This window comes from Falco rusticolus, chromosome 12 (genome assembly GCF_015220075.1).
Source record: "Falco rusticolus isolate bFalRus1 chromosome 12, bFalRus1.pri, whole genome shotgun sequence".
NCBI lineage: Eukaryota > Metazoa > Chordata > Aves > Falconiformes > Falconidae > Falco > Falco rusticolus.
In genome coordinates, this window is record NC_051198.1 from 24,350,236 (window position 1) to 24,369,192 (window position 18,957).

General features: G+C 45.6%; 1 protein-coding gene and 1 long non-coding RNA gene across 16 annotated transcripts in view; one reads left to right on the plus strand and one right to left on the minus strand.

Moving 5' to 3' along the window:
- Positions 1–2,217, minus strand: part of ESRRG (estrogen related receptor gamma) — a 406,419-nt gene extending 404,202 nt beyond the window's left edge. For 2 of the 8 annotated variants that reach the window (XM_037406043.1, XM_037406044.1), the window contains exon 1: positions 2,122–2,201. In XM_037406043.1, coding sequence (XP_037261940.1) covers positions 2,122–2,123 — 2 coding nt within the window. In that variant the 5' untranslated portion in view covers positions 2,124–2,201. Of the gene's footprint in view, positions 1–913; positions 981–2,121 lie in introns of those variants that run through there. The other 6 variants (XM_037406059.1, XM_037406060.1, XM_037406050.1 and 3 more) reach the window with 5 other exon arrangements.
- Positions 2,218–2,236: 19 nt separating this feature from the next.
- LOC119156377 lies at positions 2,237–17,187 on the plus strand. Of its 8 annotated transcripts, XR_005107095.1 has the most exons (6): positions 3,179–3,363; positions 6,029–6,132; positions 8,138–8,275; positions 10,910–11,049; positions 13,038–13,174; positions 16,436–17,187. It is a non-coding gene; the product is annotated as an uncharacterized LOC119156377 (long non-coding RNA). The 8 variants fall into 8 exon arrangements; XR_005107096.1 differs by lacking the exons at positions 3,179–3,363; positions 6,029–6,132 and adding an exon at positions 2,251–2,325 and having other exon boundaries at positions 16,436–17,186; XR_005107093.1 differs by lacking the exons at positions 3,179–3,363; positions 6,029–6,132 and adding an exon at positions 2,351–2,667.
- Positions 17,188–18,957: the final 1,770 nt, after the last annotated feature.

Sequence of the window (18,957 nt, forward strand, 5' to 3'; positions counted from 1 at the left end):
ATTTAGCAGGCAGCAATTCTGCTTACAGCAGAAAGGTAGGTGGATACTTGAAAACATCTTCCACCGTGGTGTCCTACTTTAGCAATTCTAATTAAAACAAGGTTTAAAAGATGCAAAGAAAGAGCAGCTCCTTGCTTTATTTCCAATGGGCGTGGGGGCTCCCGTCAGGCACAAAGTGCTTCCAGCTTGTTCTAACGTGCACCTTTGTTTAAAAGAAAAAAAAAAAATCAAGCTCGTCCTCTGATTTCAACTAATGTATTTTTAACTGGATTTCTTTCCTCTGCTTTGTGTGATCTGATACCTACCGTGTAGCCCTGGCCCACTTTCAGCCCTGCGGGTGCCCTGTATTGTGTGTGTGTGTCTGAAAGAAAAGGGGAAAGTCTTCCACCTCACACTCCTGTGCCCTATACCTGTGCTGGGGAACTGACTCGTGTCCAAGCCAGTGGTCAGCAAAACGCGGAGCCTATTCCTGCTCTCGCCGCCTAACCCGAGAGGAGCCGTGACTTTGTAGGTCCAGCCTGGCTAGCAGGGCTCTGACCGGCCGGCACCTTGAATCAATACAGCAGCCGGTTTTCTGACGCTTCTTTTCCACGGCTGCTTATTGAAAAGGAGGCTTTACTGCCACCTATAAATAGCGCTGCGTCCAAGTCACTTTTCTTTTATTCCTTTTTTTTTTCTTCCTCCCCCCCCCCCCGTAAAGCAGCAAAGTTATAACCAAGATACCGCGAGTTCTCCTGGCTCTTTTGCGGGGGCTCGGCTCCGGGGGACCGTGGTGGAGGTCCCGGCACCAGGCGCGGCTGCGCTGCAGCCCCTGGGGGGAGGAGTGGGCTCCGGCGGACCCGGGCACGCACCGGTTGCCTTTGAACTTTGTTCACAGGCATGTGAGGGAGAGGAACAAATACCGATAACTCACCGTGCTCTTTGGCTTTCCAGGTGTAACTCCGTCTCTCCCTCTTCTTTGTGTATAAATGAGCAGAGGTTACATCCCGGGCACACAGTATAATGCCCTGGATAACCCCGACCCTGTTAATTTAATGCTACGCTAACCTGAGAGTGTGTGATTGGAGCTCAAGTGCTGCTTTGGAAAAGCGCCTCTCCATGCTGGAAGCAAATTCGCCTTCTCTGCCCACACCCCTCCTTTCCACGCGAAGAGTCTCCCAGCCCTGCATTCCTCCACAAACCAGGACACCTACCTTTTCCAGAGCCACGTTGCCTATTACAGATTTCATTTTCCCCCGCTCCGGAACCAACTGTGCAATTTCTTAGACCCACGTGCGGAGCCGTGCCCTGCCCGCTGCGTGGGGCTCGGCTCCACGCACCGCGCCGCGGGCCGGGGCTGCCTGAGGGGCGCAGGGCGCAGGCGGGGGGCAGGGGCGCAGCCCGGGGGGGGGGGGGGCAGGGGCGCAGCCCGGGGGGCAGCAGCAGTGTGCGGGGGCCGCGCTGCCGTCCGCGCCGGGGAAGGGGCGCTCCCCCGTCCCCAAAATCGCACGCACAGCCCGAGGGACCGGGCTGCTCTCCCGGCTCTTTCTACCTGCCTGCACAGCCGGCTGGCGGCTGGCGGCCAGTACTGCTGTACGCGGAGCGATCAAACCCCCTTATCCCCGCTCTCCTTTTTTTTATTATTATTATTTTTTAAAATATTTCCTTTTCAATTCCCCTAAGTGGGGTTTGATGAATACAGCTTGTTACCCGCGCTGATCCCAGAGTAATAATCGTCAGGGGGTCTGAGCGCTCCAGGAAAAGCAGAGCGGAGGAAGAGGGAGGGATACAATCTCCGTTATCTCGCTGTTACTAATTCCCAGCCGGCTCGGACTCGGGGGACAAGGCGATCGCTTAACAAACCCTCCTCCTCTCCCTCCACCACTCCTTCCTTCCTTCCTCTTCGCCGGCACATTTTCTCCCCCGCGCTCGCCCACGTTTCATTCCTCCTCTTCGGGAGGAATAAGCCGTGCAAACTCAAACTAAAAAGAAGGGGAAAAAAAAAAAAAGGTGGGTGGGAGAGAGGGAGACAGGAGGGGAATAAAAAAAATAAGAAAGGGGAGGGAGGAAGAAAAGGACAGAAAGTGTCTGTGCCTGATCGCTGACCATCTGTGCAAAAGGTGATCATTGTTAGGTACTCACATGGCTGGTGGCAGAGCAGCTCTTAGCAATTAATAAGTCTCTCAGCTTGAGCTCTTCTTTCCCCTTTTTGATGGTAGCGCTCTCTGTGTGTCTCTCTCTCGCTCGCTCACGCACACACACACACACACACACAAACCCGATCAGATGCTTCAGGACCGGCCACTTTGCGAGGGGAACAGCACGGGAGGGTTTGTATTACTCCAGGTTCGTGTGTGTAGCCTATAAATAGCGAACTTTTTGATGGAATCAGCTAACAAATGAGAGGAGAAGGCGTAATTTTGCGCAGGGAGCCCCCCTTTCTCTTTGCAAGATTAAACCCCCCCAGGCAGCAGACAGAGCTAAAGTTGTGGGTGTGTAGAAAGGATTTTCACTTTATTGTGATCGTGCGCGAGATTTTTGTTTGTTTGCTTATTTTGGGGGTTGTTTTTGTTCCTCCCCCCCCCATCCCCCCCGAGCTATACGTTACATCCTCCCTCCCTGCCTTCCCAGCCAGGGGCAGGAACTGACCCGGATTAGCACCGACTTTAACTCCAAGTTGGAAACACGGTGCGTTTGCGGGGGGTGGGTGAGGGTGGTTGTGTTTTTTTTGCTGGTGGTGGTTTGGTTGGTTTTTTTTTGGTGGGGTGGGGGTGGGGGATCCACGCGGTGCCGGGTGGAAGTGAAGGAGGCGGGCAGGCAGGCTTCCCTGAGCGTGCCCGCACTTTGAAGACAAGCGGGGGAAGAGAAAGAAAGCAGGTCCGAGTTACCAGGGTGAAGTGCTTGCCTGGGGCTCTGGGGCAGCCACGGGCCCACTCGAGAGCAAAGCCCCGTGAACACGCGGCTGCGCGGCCCCCGCTCCCCGCCCGGCGCCCACCGCACGCCCCGCGGCCCCTGGGCGCGCAGCAGCCGCCGCCGCGGGAGGGGAGCGGCAGCGGGGCCGGTCGGACGGCTCGGCCGGGAGTGCCGCCCACAGCCGGGCCGCCGGGGGCAGCCCCCCGCCCCAGCGCCCAGCCTGGCCGCCCTCGGGCAGCACCAGGGAAAGCGCCCTCGGGGCCGGCTCCCCCCCGCCCTCCCCCCCCTCCCGCTTTTTGTTAAGGGGCTGAGCGGCGCCGGCAGCTTTGGCCTTCCCTGGGAGCGACAGTTCCCTGTCTCCGGGGGACATTGATGTGCGGGAGGCTTAAGGCTGGGTCCCTGTCAGCGGAGGAGCTGCCACTGATAAGGACCCTACCGCGGCAACTATGAAGAGGTTTTCTCCCCTGACAGGTACCTGACAGGGCTGGCCGGGGAAGATCTGCTGACCTGTCTAAAGAAATATATCTGTGTCTCCCAGAATGGCAGGACAGATGGTGCCAGTTCGCGCCGCGGCGACTTTGCTCGATGGCATACACTGAGCGGAGTTGATGAGTGTTTTGTTTTTGCGGCAGGGAGGTGGCGGTGCCCTCAGACACCCCGTGGCACGGACGTTCTGTGACACGTCCGCTCCTGTAAAGGCGCCAGTGCCGCCCAGACGTGCGCCGGGGGGGGCGGGGGGGCAGCGGCCCCGCTCCCGCCTGCCTCTGCCCCGTCCACGCATACGTGACCTGCCGCAAAAACGCCCAGGACAGCGGCTTGTAGCACCTTTGCGAAGCCGCTTGCCGCGCCCCGCAACCCCCCCCTTGTCCCCGAACCAGCCCTAAAAGTCGCCCCGCGCTCGGCCCATTCCACTCCGCGGAGGCGGCCGTCGCTGAGCCCCCCCCCGCCCCCCGCCCCCGCCGCCTTTGTGCAGCCCGCGGGCCCCCCACGCGCTGCCTGGCCGCGGCGCGGGGACGCGCACGGAGCCCCCACAGGCAGCGCGCGCGCTTTGCGCACCGCAGGCAACCCCCCCCCAGCCCCCCCCAGTCGAATCGCCCTCCTTCCTATAGTCCTGCCCGGGGGGCAGCGCGCAGCCCGTGCGCGGCGGGGACGGCCCGCACCGCATCCCCGGCGGCTCCCGGGAGCGGCGACCGCGGCCCCGCGCAGCCCCGCGCTCCCTGCGCGCCGCAGCCGCTCCGCCGCCCGGCTCCCGAGTGATGCTCAGCCCGGCGCGCCGCTCTGCCCATACACGTTTCCAATCTCATGGCTCATAAACTATCCGCAAAGGGATTTCATTATTCACCTTCGGTATCCGACAGAGGAGAGAGAAAGGGGAAAAAAAAAAAAAAAAAAGCCACGGACGCCCCTAGGAACAGCGAGGCCCGGGCCGGGCTGAAGCGGCGGTGCTGCCCGCCCCGCGGTGTGCGGTGCGGTGCGGAGGTCGGGCTGGCGGCTGCGAGCTTTCCGCGCCGCTCCGCGGGCTGCCTCCGCCCGGTGCTGGGCTCCGGCCGCTGCTTATTGTCCCGGAGTGACTGAGGTCAGCCTGGCACGGGGGCAAAGCAGAACCGTGAACTGTGTTTTACTGGGAGCGGAAAAAAAAATTCCGGAGGAAAGAGTAAAATCTCGGCGGCCTGGCGCGGTCTGGTCTTGTTTGTTATGTTCTTTTTTTTTTTTTTTTTTTTTTTTTTCCCCTGCGATAAATACCATTAGGAGTTATTTAGTTCTCCGCTGAAATCTGGCACATCACACCCCGGGTGCGAAGCCGAAGCCACCCGGTGCGGCGCGGCGCGGTGCGGGCAACGCGCTCCCGCGAAGGCAGGGCCAGCGCCCAGGGCCGGTACGGGGCGGGGGGGCGGTACGGGGAGTGGGGTGGGTGGGTACGGGCGGTGGGCAGCGGCAGCGGCCTGCGCAGAGCCGGGCCGGGCTGCAGCGGGGCGGGCAGCCGGGGCAACCGCACGCCTCAGCAGGGCGACCGCAGCAACGCAGCACGCGATCCAGGCAAAGTTCCTGAAAGCCTGGCTTGAGACAAACAGAAATGTTCATACGGTGACAGCGAAGTTTGTTTCCTTCTTTTTTTTCCTCGCCCTCCCCCCCCCCCCCTTTTTTTTTTTTCCTTTAAGAAATGGGTTGCGAAAAAGTTTAGACCACGAGGTAATTATAAAAACCAATATAGTGAATTTTAGACAGAGACCCACTTCGCAATTTTACACCGAGGAGCGAAACATTCTAGCGAAGTCTGGGGTCATCACCGACGGTAGAGCAATGTTCCCTCCCTGTTTAATATACATGGTGTGGGAGATGAAGGGAAAACATAGCTAGCACCTGTAGTGCCAAAGGAAAAAAAAAAATCAAATTACTACATCATTTTTTGGGGCTATTTTGCAGGACACTCTTCAAAAATAGACCCATATTTAATTATCTCTCTAATGATTTTCTCTGCGCGACTGCTAGTTAATAGTAAGGAGGCAATGGGGTTTCTACTGAGTTTTATACATTCTGCTATCTTAAAAAAAGAATAATTTCCTTATGTGTTAATCGCGCACCTGGGACTGCAAGCGACCAATCTGGACCAACTTTTAATTAACACGTTGACCTGCCGAGGAAGCAAACTCCCTCAAAAAAATAACATATGCGTTATACCTATGCATACCCCGCCGGATCGGCGTGACCCTGGCAGCCGCGGGGCTCTGCTCCCCCTTGTAGGGAGGAGGTGCTCTGCGCAGGGGCCGGGAGATGCGCGGGCAGCGCCGGGGTTCAGCACCGCCCGCCGCGGGCCGGGGCCACCCGCGCAGCCGCCCCGGGGGCGGCGGGGGCGAGCGGAGGCCGTGGGGGCAGGCGGGAGGTTCGCGCTCCACGGGAGGTGCCTTACCAGCACCAGCGGGGGGGGAGCACAGGATCACGCGTGGGTGCTGCAGCTCCGCAGCCTGCCCGCGGCCCCCCGGCGCCGAGCGAGGTCAGGGCCTGGAAGATGAACTCCTTTCCTCTCTGCTTCTGCCTTGCCCATGCTTTGCGTTTCTCTCTCTTTGCCCTTCCCTTTTAAATTCATTCTATGTTTTACATTAGTTTTTTGGGGTTTTTTTGTTTGGTTTTTTTTTAGTTTTCACGCAGACTTCAGGCAGGTTAGATGCCTGACTTCCCCCCCCCCCCCCCCCCAGGGACTGCAGTATGTTACTACTGAGTTACACTTTAACTTCTCTGCAGGTAATAATTAAAGAACTTCTTTCTAAATCTCTTCCCCCCCCAGAAACACCGAGGCTTTCTTTCGCAATAGGTTATATTGATCACCCACGCAGGCACGCTCCTGGAGCTGCTGCCGATCGCACACGGCAGGTAGAGCTGCCTGAGAGCTGCTCCTGACTCGGCATGCTCTGCACACACTCTCCTGGACCTTCCCCAGTTTTTTCCGTGAGCTGAAAGGTTTCTTTAGGGATGCATTTCCATAAACACTTCCAAATCCCCCCCAGGAGGAAGCTCCACATGCAGAAGGGGACTGACAGTGGCTCAGATGCATGCAGCCAGGCTTTGGCCATGCCGCTGAATTTTGTGCCATAGCCACATTATGGGTGAGCTTAAAAATAAAGAGATCTAGAGGGAACAAAGTCACTGACACCAGTAGGGGAGTGTCTCTGTCGATCGGGAAGACCTCCAACTTTTTTTCTAGCAGCGATACTTTCCAAAGAAAACCTTCAGCCGCATCTTAACAGCCGTACTGAAAGTTTTAGGTGCTCTGAGTTACTTGAGATCATAAATTAATCTGCCAGAGAAGTGCAGCACACACCTGATATCAAGGGAGGGTCAAGAGCTGGCCAGTTCCAGCTGGTCCTGCATTTGATTTACTTGACTGTTAAGATGTATGCTGTGGTGTTTTGATAAGAAAAAAGGAGTCAGCAGTTTGATTTGGCAATTCTTTCTTTTTTTTTTTTTTTTTTTTTTTTTTCCTTTTCCCCAGAAGAGGGCTGCAGTTTAAGCTAAGAAATTTGTTATCGCTGCTGGGGTGGCTTTTAGCAGAGGTTCTTGGTCTGCATGGGGCTATCTCATCACTTACTGTTAACTGTGTTTCTTACTCTCCTAAGTGAGCCAGACAGTGGCATGAACTTCTATGCAGCTTGTCTACCTCAGGCCTCCGGTGTCTCTGGCTTGTGCCTTCGCTGGGGTTCACCCCAGCCAGGGTACTTGGAGCAAGAGCAAAGGCAGTGGCTATCAAGCAACCCATCACACCAGCCAACTGCTCTGCTGCCGTGTAGCCCTCCTGCAGCTCTCCCCCTTGCACCTCTCTTTTCCATAGGGCCTTGCCCCTGAGTTGCATCAGACACCTCAGAAATATGTGAAATTTTTTTTTCATATGTGCCAGCGTACTCATACAATCTGAATGTGGGAGGCTGCTTTTTCTTAGCTGAATTATTTACAGGTATCTCCTGCACCTGCTCTGCCCTCTCTTACAGCCCTCCCAAGCTTTCAATTACAGAGAGTTAAATCACAGAAATTACGCAAGGGATGTTCTCTCTGACATGTGTCAGTGTAAAGAATACCTGCAGTACTCCAGACCGGAGGGCCATGGCACAAATAACACCCCTCAGAAGCGGCAGCAATGGGGCATAAATGGGGGGCTAAGAATCAGATCAGGATTTTTGGATTCTATCCCTGATTTTTTCTCCTTTCCTCCTATTTTAGTTTCTCTGCCTCTAAACAAGGGAAGTAACAGACACTGACCCTATTGCCTTTCCACGAGGCAATTGATGTTTAAAAAAAATTGGAAATCCTCAGAGGACGTAATCTGTGACAATATTCTAAGGTGGATGTGCTGCCATTGCCTGTACTGGGCTTGGCAAACATTTCTCAGCAGAGCCCATATTTTCTGCTGCATGTAGCTTTAGAAAAAACATCATCACTTAGGCTGAAAACTGATATGCTGACCGTCTGTACCGGCCAGATTATTTTGAAAATACCTGCCAAAACAATTTGTCCATTTCCAAGAACAAGGTTATGGAAAAATAAACAGTTTTGCTCATACTAAAAAAATGGAAACTTTTTCCTTTGAAATGCTCTGCTGCCCTCAGGCTTTGAAGCACAGACTCAAAATGTGACCTTTTTTATTTAAAATATGCCTTTCCCTCTCTGTCTGAAAATGTATCCAAATGTGACTAACTTGTAAATATTAGAAATTTTGTCATGAACACACTCTCAGTAATGATTTATTTTATTCTAGCAGGAAAAAGGAATTGCTAAAGATTGGCCCTCTCTGCAAACAGAAGCTTAAGGATACAGCGGCGAGGCTAGATTTCCCCTTTAATCCCCACCTCCAAATTTTCCCCATGAGTCTGAGCTTTGGCGCAGAATCTGAGAGGTAGGAATCCTATCTTTTCTAAGCTCCAAACGATTTGAAGGTTGTGTCAAGAAGAAAGGTCTCTGCATGAATACGATGGGGAGGAAAAAAAAAATTCCAGCCTGTGACAGAGAGGCGATAGAAGCAGCCAAGCAGTCCAGAGAGAAAAACTGGGACTGGTGTTCGGAGGTAGGAGCCTGGGACTGATTAGGTAAGGAGACACAGAGGTTGTGCAGAGAAAGCAGAGAGAAACCGTTTGGTTTAAGAGCCTGGAGGGGCGATAGAAGGGCAAGGATAGCAAAACCAACTAACATTGTCAGCCAAGAGCAAGGATGCGTAATTGCAGGATGTCCGGAGTGGCTGGGCTGAATTTCATTTGAAACATGGTAGACATTCTGAAAGTCAAAATGTTTTATTTCACTATTTTTAACTGATGCAGTTCAGCTGCATCATTATTGCTTTTTATTTGTAATAGAGTCTTCTTTCGGATGCTAAAAAAGAATTAAATGACCTTCAAGAGAAGTGTTTCCAAGCTGATTCAAAACATTTTTTTAATTATTTTTTTTTCTGTGTTGCCACTGAACTAAGGAAACATGTTATATATTCAACACTAGACACAACATCAGGCACTGGGATGTTAAGGAAATGACTAATCTGAGGGTTTCGGAGCACCTTGATTCAGTCTCCATACATTACGATACATGAGCACACAGATTTTATTCCACAAATTTCCTGAAGCAGAAACGAAACCCTGCAAGGTACCCTTCCTCTGGGGAGAGATCAGAACTTTGTAGTTTTTATTCACTGTTTTTGTTCACTAGATTCCTGTATAATTTGTCACAGAGTTGGGTATGGTTCACGTATGAGATAGAGAATTACAAGAAGAGAAAGCAGGGCTTTGTGGCAAGGTGATAGCTGAATTTTGCCTGCTGAGTTTGCTTTCGTTCCCCTTTTACCTCAGAGCTTCTACAATGTGAGGGAAGTTGCCTCAAGAGGTAATGATTAACTGAGATTTTTCATATTATGAGGGCCCATCTTGAAATTTTGGGGTCTGGTAGGCTGAAGTCTCATTACCTCAGACAAAGTCCATGGGACCGTGCATTTTCTACACCAAGTGATGCAGAATGCCAAATGGGTTGAAAAATTAAGTAGACAAAGTCTCTAATTGGATACCCAAAATTAGTAGGCATTTTTTACTTTAATATAATTTGTTTGGCATACAGTTCTATTAAAAAAGATAGGATGATCTCATCCCTTCAATTTCAATCCCTTCTTCCAGGCTATAAAATATGCTTGCTAAGTACCCAGATACTACAGTGTGGTGGTGGGAGAAACAGGAAAAGGACAACAGTGTTGGGTTCAGGTTAGGATTTGTGTGCCCCAAATAAAACCTACAGTCCCATATAGGTAAGCTTAACAGTGGAAACTAACTCCTGAAGCTTTGCCCACGTACTGCTCTGAATGCCGAAGGAGGGCTCGTGAAGATCAAGCAGAACAGTCCCCCTGCCCTGTCAAACTGCATTCATATACCATTGCACAAGAGTGGATGAAACAAAGGCTTTGTAAAGTTATTCATGAAATAGAGGAAGGAGAGGGAGCAAAAAGGAGAGGAACAAGCCCAGGTTATCAGAGAACATGGAAATAAGGTGCTGACCCAGAGGACACCAAAGTGCACGTCTCTACTGGTGAAAGCACTTGTATCTGGGACACTTCCATTTCAGGTGCACGCAACAGCAACTTGCCTTCGGTTACTGCAGTCTTTGATTTTAATGTCCTTACAATTGCTTCAGAGCTAACATTTTTGTATTACATAGTCTGAATTTGGAGGAAGACATTTTTTCCTGAAAAATTCTTGAGCATCTCCAAGTACGTGATGGTGTGATTAGAAGCTGTGTGGTAAAGCATCTGCAGGAGGGATTGGTACTGAGCAGTGTGATTAGCTTGCTTTCTCTCACTTCCTACTGGCTTTAAAAGTTCATAGAGCCTGTAATGCTCTTTCCATTTGTGTGTGCATGTGTCTATGTGTAAAATATGATATGGCTACACAAGGTTTATCCCCTGCCTAATTTCTTGCTCTTCTTTTTAATTTCCATTAAAACACAGGCTTTTGCATCGCTTCTTTGATTTTTCATTCCTTACCAATTTTCACTCCTTCATTTTTCATTTCATTCATCCCCACTGCAAGTTTAGGGGTATTAGTGATACCTCACTTATTTTAACAAATGGGTTTTTTAAATTATTATTTTTAAGGAGTTGAGTGCTTATGAAAGGTAGCAGGTTGATAGCTTTTAGGCAGCATTTTGGCTTATCTGCTGATCAGGTACAACACAGGTAACACCTCTGTTCTACCAAAGTTAGGCATAATAGAAAAGGGGTGACTGAACTGGAAAGTCCAAGTACCCTCTGACCTTTTTTCTCAATTAGCACATATTCAATTGCTTATTTAGTTGGTAATACTGGCACCTATTTATTGGGAACTGGACTAAAATCTTCAAATGGTTTTAGGGGGATGGTTTTACCATTAGGAACCCAGATTGCCCTGCGTGGGTCTGGATTTGAACAAACAGGAAAAAAACCACTCTTGAACTTTTGAAGTTCTGTTGCCTGTGTTACGATACAGAGGACCTGCAGCATCGCTCTCGCTTTTACTCATAGAGATAGGAAGTGCCATCACCAGGCATGTGATCCTGACCTCAGTCGGAGCATCCTTGGCCTGCAGTCAAGCAGTCGCTGCACTCACTGAAACAGCCTGTCTGCTTAGCCATGGATTAAAATTCGTCCACTGATCCAAGACAGTAAGTGAGACAATAATTTTCTATTCCTACTTTGCTTCACAACAGATCCTCATTCAGAATAAACCTGCAGTTCATCATCACTTTTTATGCCCAGAAATAACCACGGTGGCATTGGAAAATTGTACCTGTAATAGCTTGAACAAATGGGATAAATAAATGCAAATGTAAAAAGAGAAAATGGATCCAGTTTTTAGGAACACTGAGACTGTATGAGAGCGCAGTATAAAGATAGCTTCAGGAGTCCTGATGCAATCAGCAGTCACCATTATTTTGAGTAGTAACTTGTAACAAATAAGTGCCATTTCCTCTAAGCAAGGACCTCTTCAGCATCGCTTTTACCACCAGAGCCTAACTTTCTGCTTCTCTTAACAAACTACAGGCTTAATCAAAATGTTTTAGATTAAATTGCTTAATTCTTTCTAGAGACCTCAAATATGTGAAGTACCCAGTGCATAAAAGAGGCAGCTTATTTCAAAACCAAGCATAACAGAGCAGACCTGCTAGGGAACAGGCCCTCTGTCTTTTTCCCATTGGTATTAGGTACTGTGCCTGGATTTAGTAACAAAGCAACGTATACTTCCAAGTCCATCATTTTTATACCAATATATAAGACAGAACAACTAATATAATCTCAATTATGTAATGTGAGAGTGGCCATCTGGCTGCTTAGGAACTGATTTTGACCCAGATAACAGCAAACGTTTTTGTATCAGAGACAAAAGTTTTAGATGTGACATCCGCATCTCCATTGAGCAACATTAATAAAGCTAAAGCAATTTCATGATGTAGTGTGAAAGTCATGTTGATGGAAAACAGTATATTCACTGCTGTATTTATATACCCTACATTATCAGCCTTTTTGCAGAGCCTGATTCCTCTCACCATGGCCAATAATAATAGAATAAGGAAAAAAAAAAAAAAGAAGCTTTTCTCAGCGTATCTGACCAAGTCAAAGATCTAGTATTCATGTCAATAAAGCTTTACTATTGCTTGTGATGATAATCCTATATCATCCCACCCCTGAGGTGACTATATCTCAATCATGAATGAATAGATTACTATATAAAAGTATGCACCTACTTTGATGTACAGTAATCTGAGTGTATCTCTGTATCTCGGAAGGCTCCAAAACAACAATAGGCGCCACAATAAATCATTTGAGTAAAAGATTAAGACTCATTGCAATAGCACTGCAATATTTCATAGGTAGCTGTTCAAAGGCAAAGGTTTTATTCATAAATACACTGATGATATAACTGACTTGGACACTCCTAGCACAAATACATAGAGAGAAGTAAGAGAAGTTTATTCTAATTTTCTGGATATGAGGATGCCTATTCTTACTAGCAGTGGCTGGTCCATCTTTGTCACAGTCGTCATTCAAAAACTCCCCGCTCAATCACCCATATCACCAACAAATAGAAGGTGAAAAGCAGAGTTGTCTGGGGAAGTAAATTTAAAATGATGAAGATATTCTGGACCTGCTGTGTGGCCCTAGTAGTTTGCTCCAGTGAAGGTTTGCAAAGGCACAGACAGAAATTAGGCAAGAGTCAGCCTCCCTAAAGGCAGATCAGTGCCAGTCTCTCACCAAGTTCAACTTGCCAAGGAGATCTACACTGTTAAACTACTGTCATGGGGTGGTTTTGGTCCCATCCTGTGCCCCCCCAGTTTTTTTTTTTTTTGTCATGGTTACTCCACTTTGATGTGAATGAGGAGCATACAGAGGCTTAGTTGTGACACCAGAGAAGTGGTAAGTGCTTGAGACCTGGCAGATATAATTTGTGACCCTTGCTAAGTTTGCAGATTAGTTTAGCTCTCCCTTCAAAAGACAGAGTAGTTTTTAAACTAAGTATTCATGACAAAATGCTTTGACAATAATTAAAATGAAAATTCCGTATATTTGAACTCTCACTATCGAACGGGAACTAGTGTAAAAGCAGATGCGTGCTTTCGTTGCAACAGGCATACTGATGTTCTGTCCCATACAGGATATGAGAGTCTGGACAGCAGTCTGTAGAAAGCTCAGTATGCCTCCATCTTCTGCATGGACAAAATGAGCGATGATGATGATGAAGGTATAGAATCGCACGGAGGGGCTGATGCTGAGGATCAAACACACAGATAAGTAAGAGTGCTAAGATAAATAAAAATAGAAATTACTTCCCAGCCATCATACAAATCCTCAACAGTATCCTATTTTAATGATTTTATTGCTGTTATCTACACCTGAAAAATATGGGTTTTTTGAGTAACTACACATTTATTTCAATTCACCTTCCTAATAAATCAACACACCTTGGGCATTTGCATCATCAAAATGCAGGTCAGCTTTTCCTAAATACTGAGAATTGTACAGTTAATGCTAGGGTTTTAATTTAAAAAGCTGAAGAAGTGCATTACAAAGAAATGAAATCCAAAATGGATTAAACTCCCGTTTTATTTAGCGGAAGAATAAAGATCCCTAGTATACATATTTAATTAGAGTCATAAATGTACCAACATTCTTAAATGTACTAATATTTTTAAACATGCGACTAAATCAAGTAACAGACTGGAACAAAGGGTATTATCAGCAATGCTGTGTTCAGAGTCTGTTTGAAGATAAGCAGATGGGTAAGTTTAAACTCAGAAAAATAGATTTTTAGCCTAATAAATTTACCTCCCAGAGTCTCTTTTTTACTGTTTGGCAGTATGCTATTGTGGTGGGAGACACCTATTAATCTGAAAGTGCAGTGGATCCTCTCTTCAGGAATAATTTTTCTTGCCTGCATATTTATATCTTCCCCACCCTTGATTTAGAAACTCTCATTTATCTTGAAAGAGATGGATATCAAACCCAACTCTTTCTCCAGATTAGAATGTATTGGGAATTGCTGAGATATATCAGTGCCATAGATTAAAAGAGATTCAGATCTTTCCTATGGTACTTGGCTCCTTCTGCGGAGATGTTATGACCTGTGAGCTCTGCAGGTGGTCAGGCTGCTAGGGCTGACTTCCCTAAGCTCCACGCTGTAGCTACAGAATTGTGTTCTCCTAAAGGCAACTTGGGGCAAGACTCTTATCTTAGATGACCTGATTTGTCTTTCGGGGCACATCCTCACACATACTTCTGAGGCACTGACTCTACCATCTATTTAAAGAGGAAATATTTCAGCTGGGAACCACTCAACTGCTGGACAAGCATTCTCTGTGTTTGAGACATCACCATCCAAAATAAACCAAAGCTGACCCTGTGAGTGTTCTTTCACAAGACATCAGAACGTTTTCCCCTGCCCAAAAGAAAACTTTTCTTGTTGACCAGGAGGTACATGCTGGATTGTACCAATGGTCCACCTACACCAGTGTGCCACCTCCTGCACTAGCCAGAATCAGACATATCTAGGAAAAATAGTGGAACTACACTGTAATCAAGTGGAAATTACCTCCTGGAGGACTTAGTCTGGTTTCTGAGAGTTAAACAATGACTCTTGCTTCAGTCAGGGGAAAAGCGATCGACTTTTACTTACTGTTGGATCGGAACTGATATATTAATATGAAGGTACTCAGAAAAGAGTGTTTATTGTCAGCATTGATTTCCAAAAAACCAGAACTTTCGAGGCTGTGTGAGCACAACCGGAGGTTTCTCTTTCAGTTCATTTGCTTTTCCTTATTAAACAACTTTCTCTATAGCAGCAATCAACAACAAGGTGAATTTTACATTCACCTAAAAAAATGCATTTGAGAAGAATAGATGATGGAACTGTGTTAGCTTTAATGCAAAAGATTTTCTTCCCAAAGTGTTCATCATTCTATTCCACAAAGGACTTAAGAGCATGACATGATTAGCAGGTAGGAAAAATATCTGTGGAAATGATAACAGTACAAGCACTTGATGAACATGATAGTTAAAGAAAAGATAAGGAACTTTCTGATCTGGCACTTAAAGATTTACAACTTGCAAACACTTTGGGCAGTACCATTGATTTAACTGACTTTTGAATGTTGACACAACAAGCCAGTGCTAAAACCGCTAAAAGTTCTGCTTGTGGATAGCCCAGACATTTGATGCTGCTTGCTTTGGGCCCACAGTTAATTTTTAACATTGTGGGGACAAGCCAGTGACCCTGTGTTCTCGCTCAGGAATGTCTGACCATTCACCAGCTCCCAGTTTCTACTGAACACCCACTACACTGGAATATTTTGATGTTTAAAGATGCACCCAGTTCAAACTTTACTGTGTTGCTATCATCTTTTCATCAGACATTGAGCTCTGTGGAATACTGCTTTGGAGTGAAGGTGCACTGAGATGTGAAAAAAGTTTGTAAAAGCTAATGATCACTCAAGGAGGAATTAAATGGCTTTTTATTATAACTTCTTATTAGGTTTAAGAAACTTCTTTAATGAAATCAGAATTGAGTACTTTGAATGCAGTAAAATTATGACTTTAGCTTAAAATGACAACAGAAATCTGTAAGAATAAGTAAATTAGAATATTATAGAAATATGATTAAGACCTGTTTAACTAGTAATACAACTGAAAAGAGAGACATAGTTATTCTGAGCTTGATTTATTTGTGGCTAGCAAGTTACAAATAAAATAAAACCTATTCGCTGCTTATTTACAACTTTATCATACAAGGACCATAAAGTGGAATTATACTGGGTGATTTAGTTTGCAGCTGTTTCTTTCTGCTTCTGTGTACACATCTAAGTCATGAAGAGAAAATGAGAGCACTAGCAAAATCAAAATACTTTATTTAAAACAAAACGTGTAATTGTTCAGAAATAGACTATTGACTTTCACTGGGTTAAACAGCTCATGTACTGATTAGGCTTGAAGCTATAATTGTTCTTGTCACCCAAACTCTGCTCAGTCGATATCTTTTTATCATATATATTTTTAATCACATATTAATAAACAAGAAGGTGTGCTTTATTGATGACTGGATTAGTTTATTGACCAACTCAACAACTCTATATATGGTTTCTGAACACAGAAACAAGGTCAACGTGTAAAGATGAGGAATAGTATATTCACCATCTTCAATATACTTAATTCTAGTACTCTACTCCCTTTCTTAGAAGTGCTGTAATCCATATAATTTGTCTAGTTCTTTTAGAAAGTATTTTGTATTTGAAACAATCTCACTGTTCAAGCACATTTTGGATTGAGTTTCAGGAAATTTAGACTTGTATGATCTCCCCTAATTTAACATAATTTTTGCAGCCTGATACCAAGCTGTGTTATTCTTCAAACCTTTGGGAATTCAAATTTTCAGATACTTGTAGATTCTTACCAGCTCTTCTTTAGTTACTTAGATTTTGTAAAATATTTAGACTTTTCAGATTCTCGTAACTGCTAACTTTCTTCATCCTTCTAATCAGTTCTTTTCACTTTTCTTTCTAGGAGATGTTATCGTGAGTGTTCCCCTCAAGTAATTTGGGTTTGGAATGATGGCTTCTAAAACAACTGTATAAAACTAACAATTAAGGCAGTCCTAGAACATGGCAGTACCTGTGTGTATTCTTTTCTGTCAGACAAAACCTGTGCAGAGGAACTTCCATTTCCCCCCTCCTTTTTATTTTTTTTTTAATTATTCTTTTTATTTTTCAATGGGATGAAAAGTGGAATAGAAATAGATCTTTTCATCAGCATCTCCATTTTTACAAAACACTGTTTTGCAATATAAAAGTAATAAATTGAAAATGTGTTGATGACTTTGCCTGTCAGGCACTCATATGATCACCTAAAACCAAAACTCATGTGGAAAAACAGCTGACTGCCAGCATGTACAGCTATGCACATCAGCCAGAAACAGACAAAGTATGTTCCCAGCCTCAAGTCTGTAGTCTCTAAACCCCTTCAAATGCTTTTTTCCTCAAGGTATGAGTTTAAAATAGATTAAAATAATCATTCACTGCAGTATCACGTATCTCTGTGAATCACAAAATCTCTGATTTTACCAATGCCTCATGCCTGAACTGTTTAGGTGATGAGATGTAAGGAAAAAAAAAAATCTGGCTCAAGTCTCTCAAAAATAATATGCAGAGGCACCATTACTTTGGTTTCTCACTGTGCGTTTCTTCAGATGCCTCTCATATAAGCTCCATTGCCCCCTATGGATTATTGCTCACAATAAAGAGAAGTTATTTGAAGAGGTCTCTGTGTTTCTTTTTCCCCATCCAAGAACTGTGTTTTGTCTTTGTCTCCCAAAGTACAGTATTATCAGCTTTGTTTCCCAAACATTAATTCATTTGTTATCTGACTACATTCCTACTTTTTCTAGGTCCTTTTATTGTACTGGTTGGATTTATATTGTTTTTTAGGAAGAGGGGGAAAGTATCTTAGTACAATGCAGTGGTATTTTTCTGTGCCTTTGACTCTGGAGTTTTTTCTTTTTTTTTGTAAATGCTATTCTATGATCCTCAGACTGCTGGTCGAGGGAAACACTTAAGAGACGTTTATACTGAAGTATAAAAATCTAGTGTAATGATGAAGAAAAGGCTGCTGGTGTAGAGTGCTATTAAACACCAATCAATAGCCTCCAGGCACTTCAGTTTTAAGTGGGGGAGTTTGAGAAAGCAAGTGTAGAAGAGCAGGTCCTTCACCCCACTAATAACTCAGAATACTGTGAAAGGGGAATTGAGGCGATAGCAGAGGGTCAGGCTGCAAGTTCTTCTCAGGAAGCAAAACGTGATACAGAAACGCATCCAAACCAAATGCAGACTAAAATCCTGCAGATGACTAACATACTGGCAAAACCATTCACATGAGTATTATCCCTGTAAAAGTGCCAAGTACACCAAGATATTGTGTAGAAGTTCTGGTCATGTAAGGTAAAGCTTCCCAGAGGCACCCTTTAATTGGTCTAATTTTCCCTGCCAAACATCATCAAAGTTTTAGATGTTCAGGCCAGGTCTTGTCACTTTACTATTTCATCACTTTTTGGATTACCTGCTTGCAGCATAAATGTTCTCAAATGTATTTGCTGCCAGTATGTTTTTCTCCCTTTCACATATACACTGCCTTTCCCAAGAGTCTTATTGAATCCTGAAAAAGTAGAGAAAGGAAAATTATGAAGCATGAACTACTATTAAACCCCACAAGGTAAATGGCTGTCCAGATAGTTTTTAATATCCAGGGCAGGCACAGAAAATCTTTCCAGCACTTTAGGAACACAGTCCCCTCTACCTCTACTTAATTTCTAGCATTTTTGAGGAAAAAAAAACCCCAAAACACAAGAAAAAGCAGCAACTATGCAAACCATAGATTCCATATGCTACTCCCTATGTAGATTTGTAGGAAGTATATGGAGTTAGGTAAACAAAAGCATTTCTGGGAAAGTTGTTATTAAAGGGAAGGTAACTACTGGAGCTAGTTTATGAAATGATTGAAATGAGTACTATGCATGATGAATAGGCTGATTTCCATAGTAGGAACACACCAAACCATGCCAGCGTGGGCTGACTCACCGCAAATAGGTGGGTTTGACTCTTGCCTCTGACAGTGACTTATTGCATGGCCTTGGGCAAATCCCTAAACGTTTGTTTTTACTTCTCCATTTATATGATCTGGATAATACTTACATACCTGAAGGGGATATTTTAAGATACAATATGTGTAAGATACTACAAAGATTTTAAATGCTGTAACATAGCTAAGCCTCATTAATACCGTCAGGCTAAAATAAACACCCGGATGATTTAGGTAATGTGGTACATGTTCCTGGAACTGGGGAACTTCACTAAACAAAGAGGAAAATCTTCAAAGAGCCAGAGGAAAGGGAAGGTACAACCCATTGTAAAGCCAAAGTACTCTGCAAGGGTGGGTGAATTTGTTGGGGAGGAAGAACAAGTTTGTTAAATAGGCAAGAGTTCAGTCTTCATTAATTAAGTGGTTGGGCAGAGCTGAAAAGCAACACGTGCTCA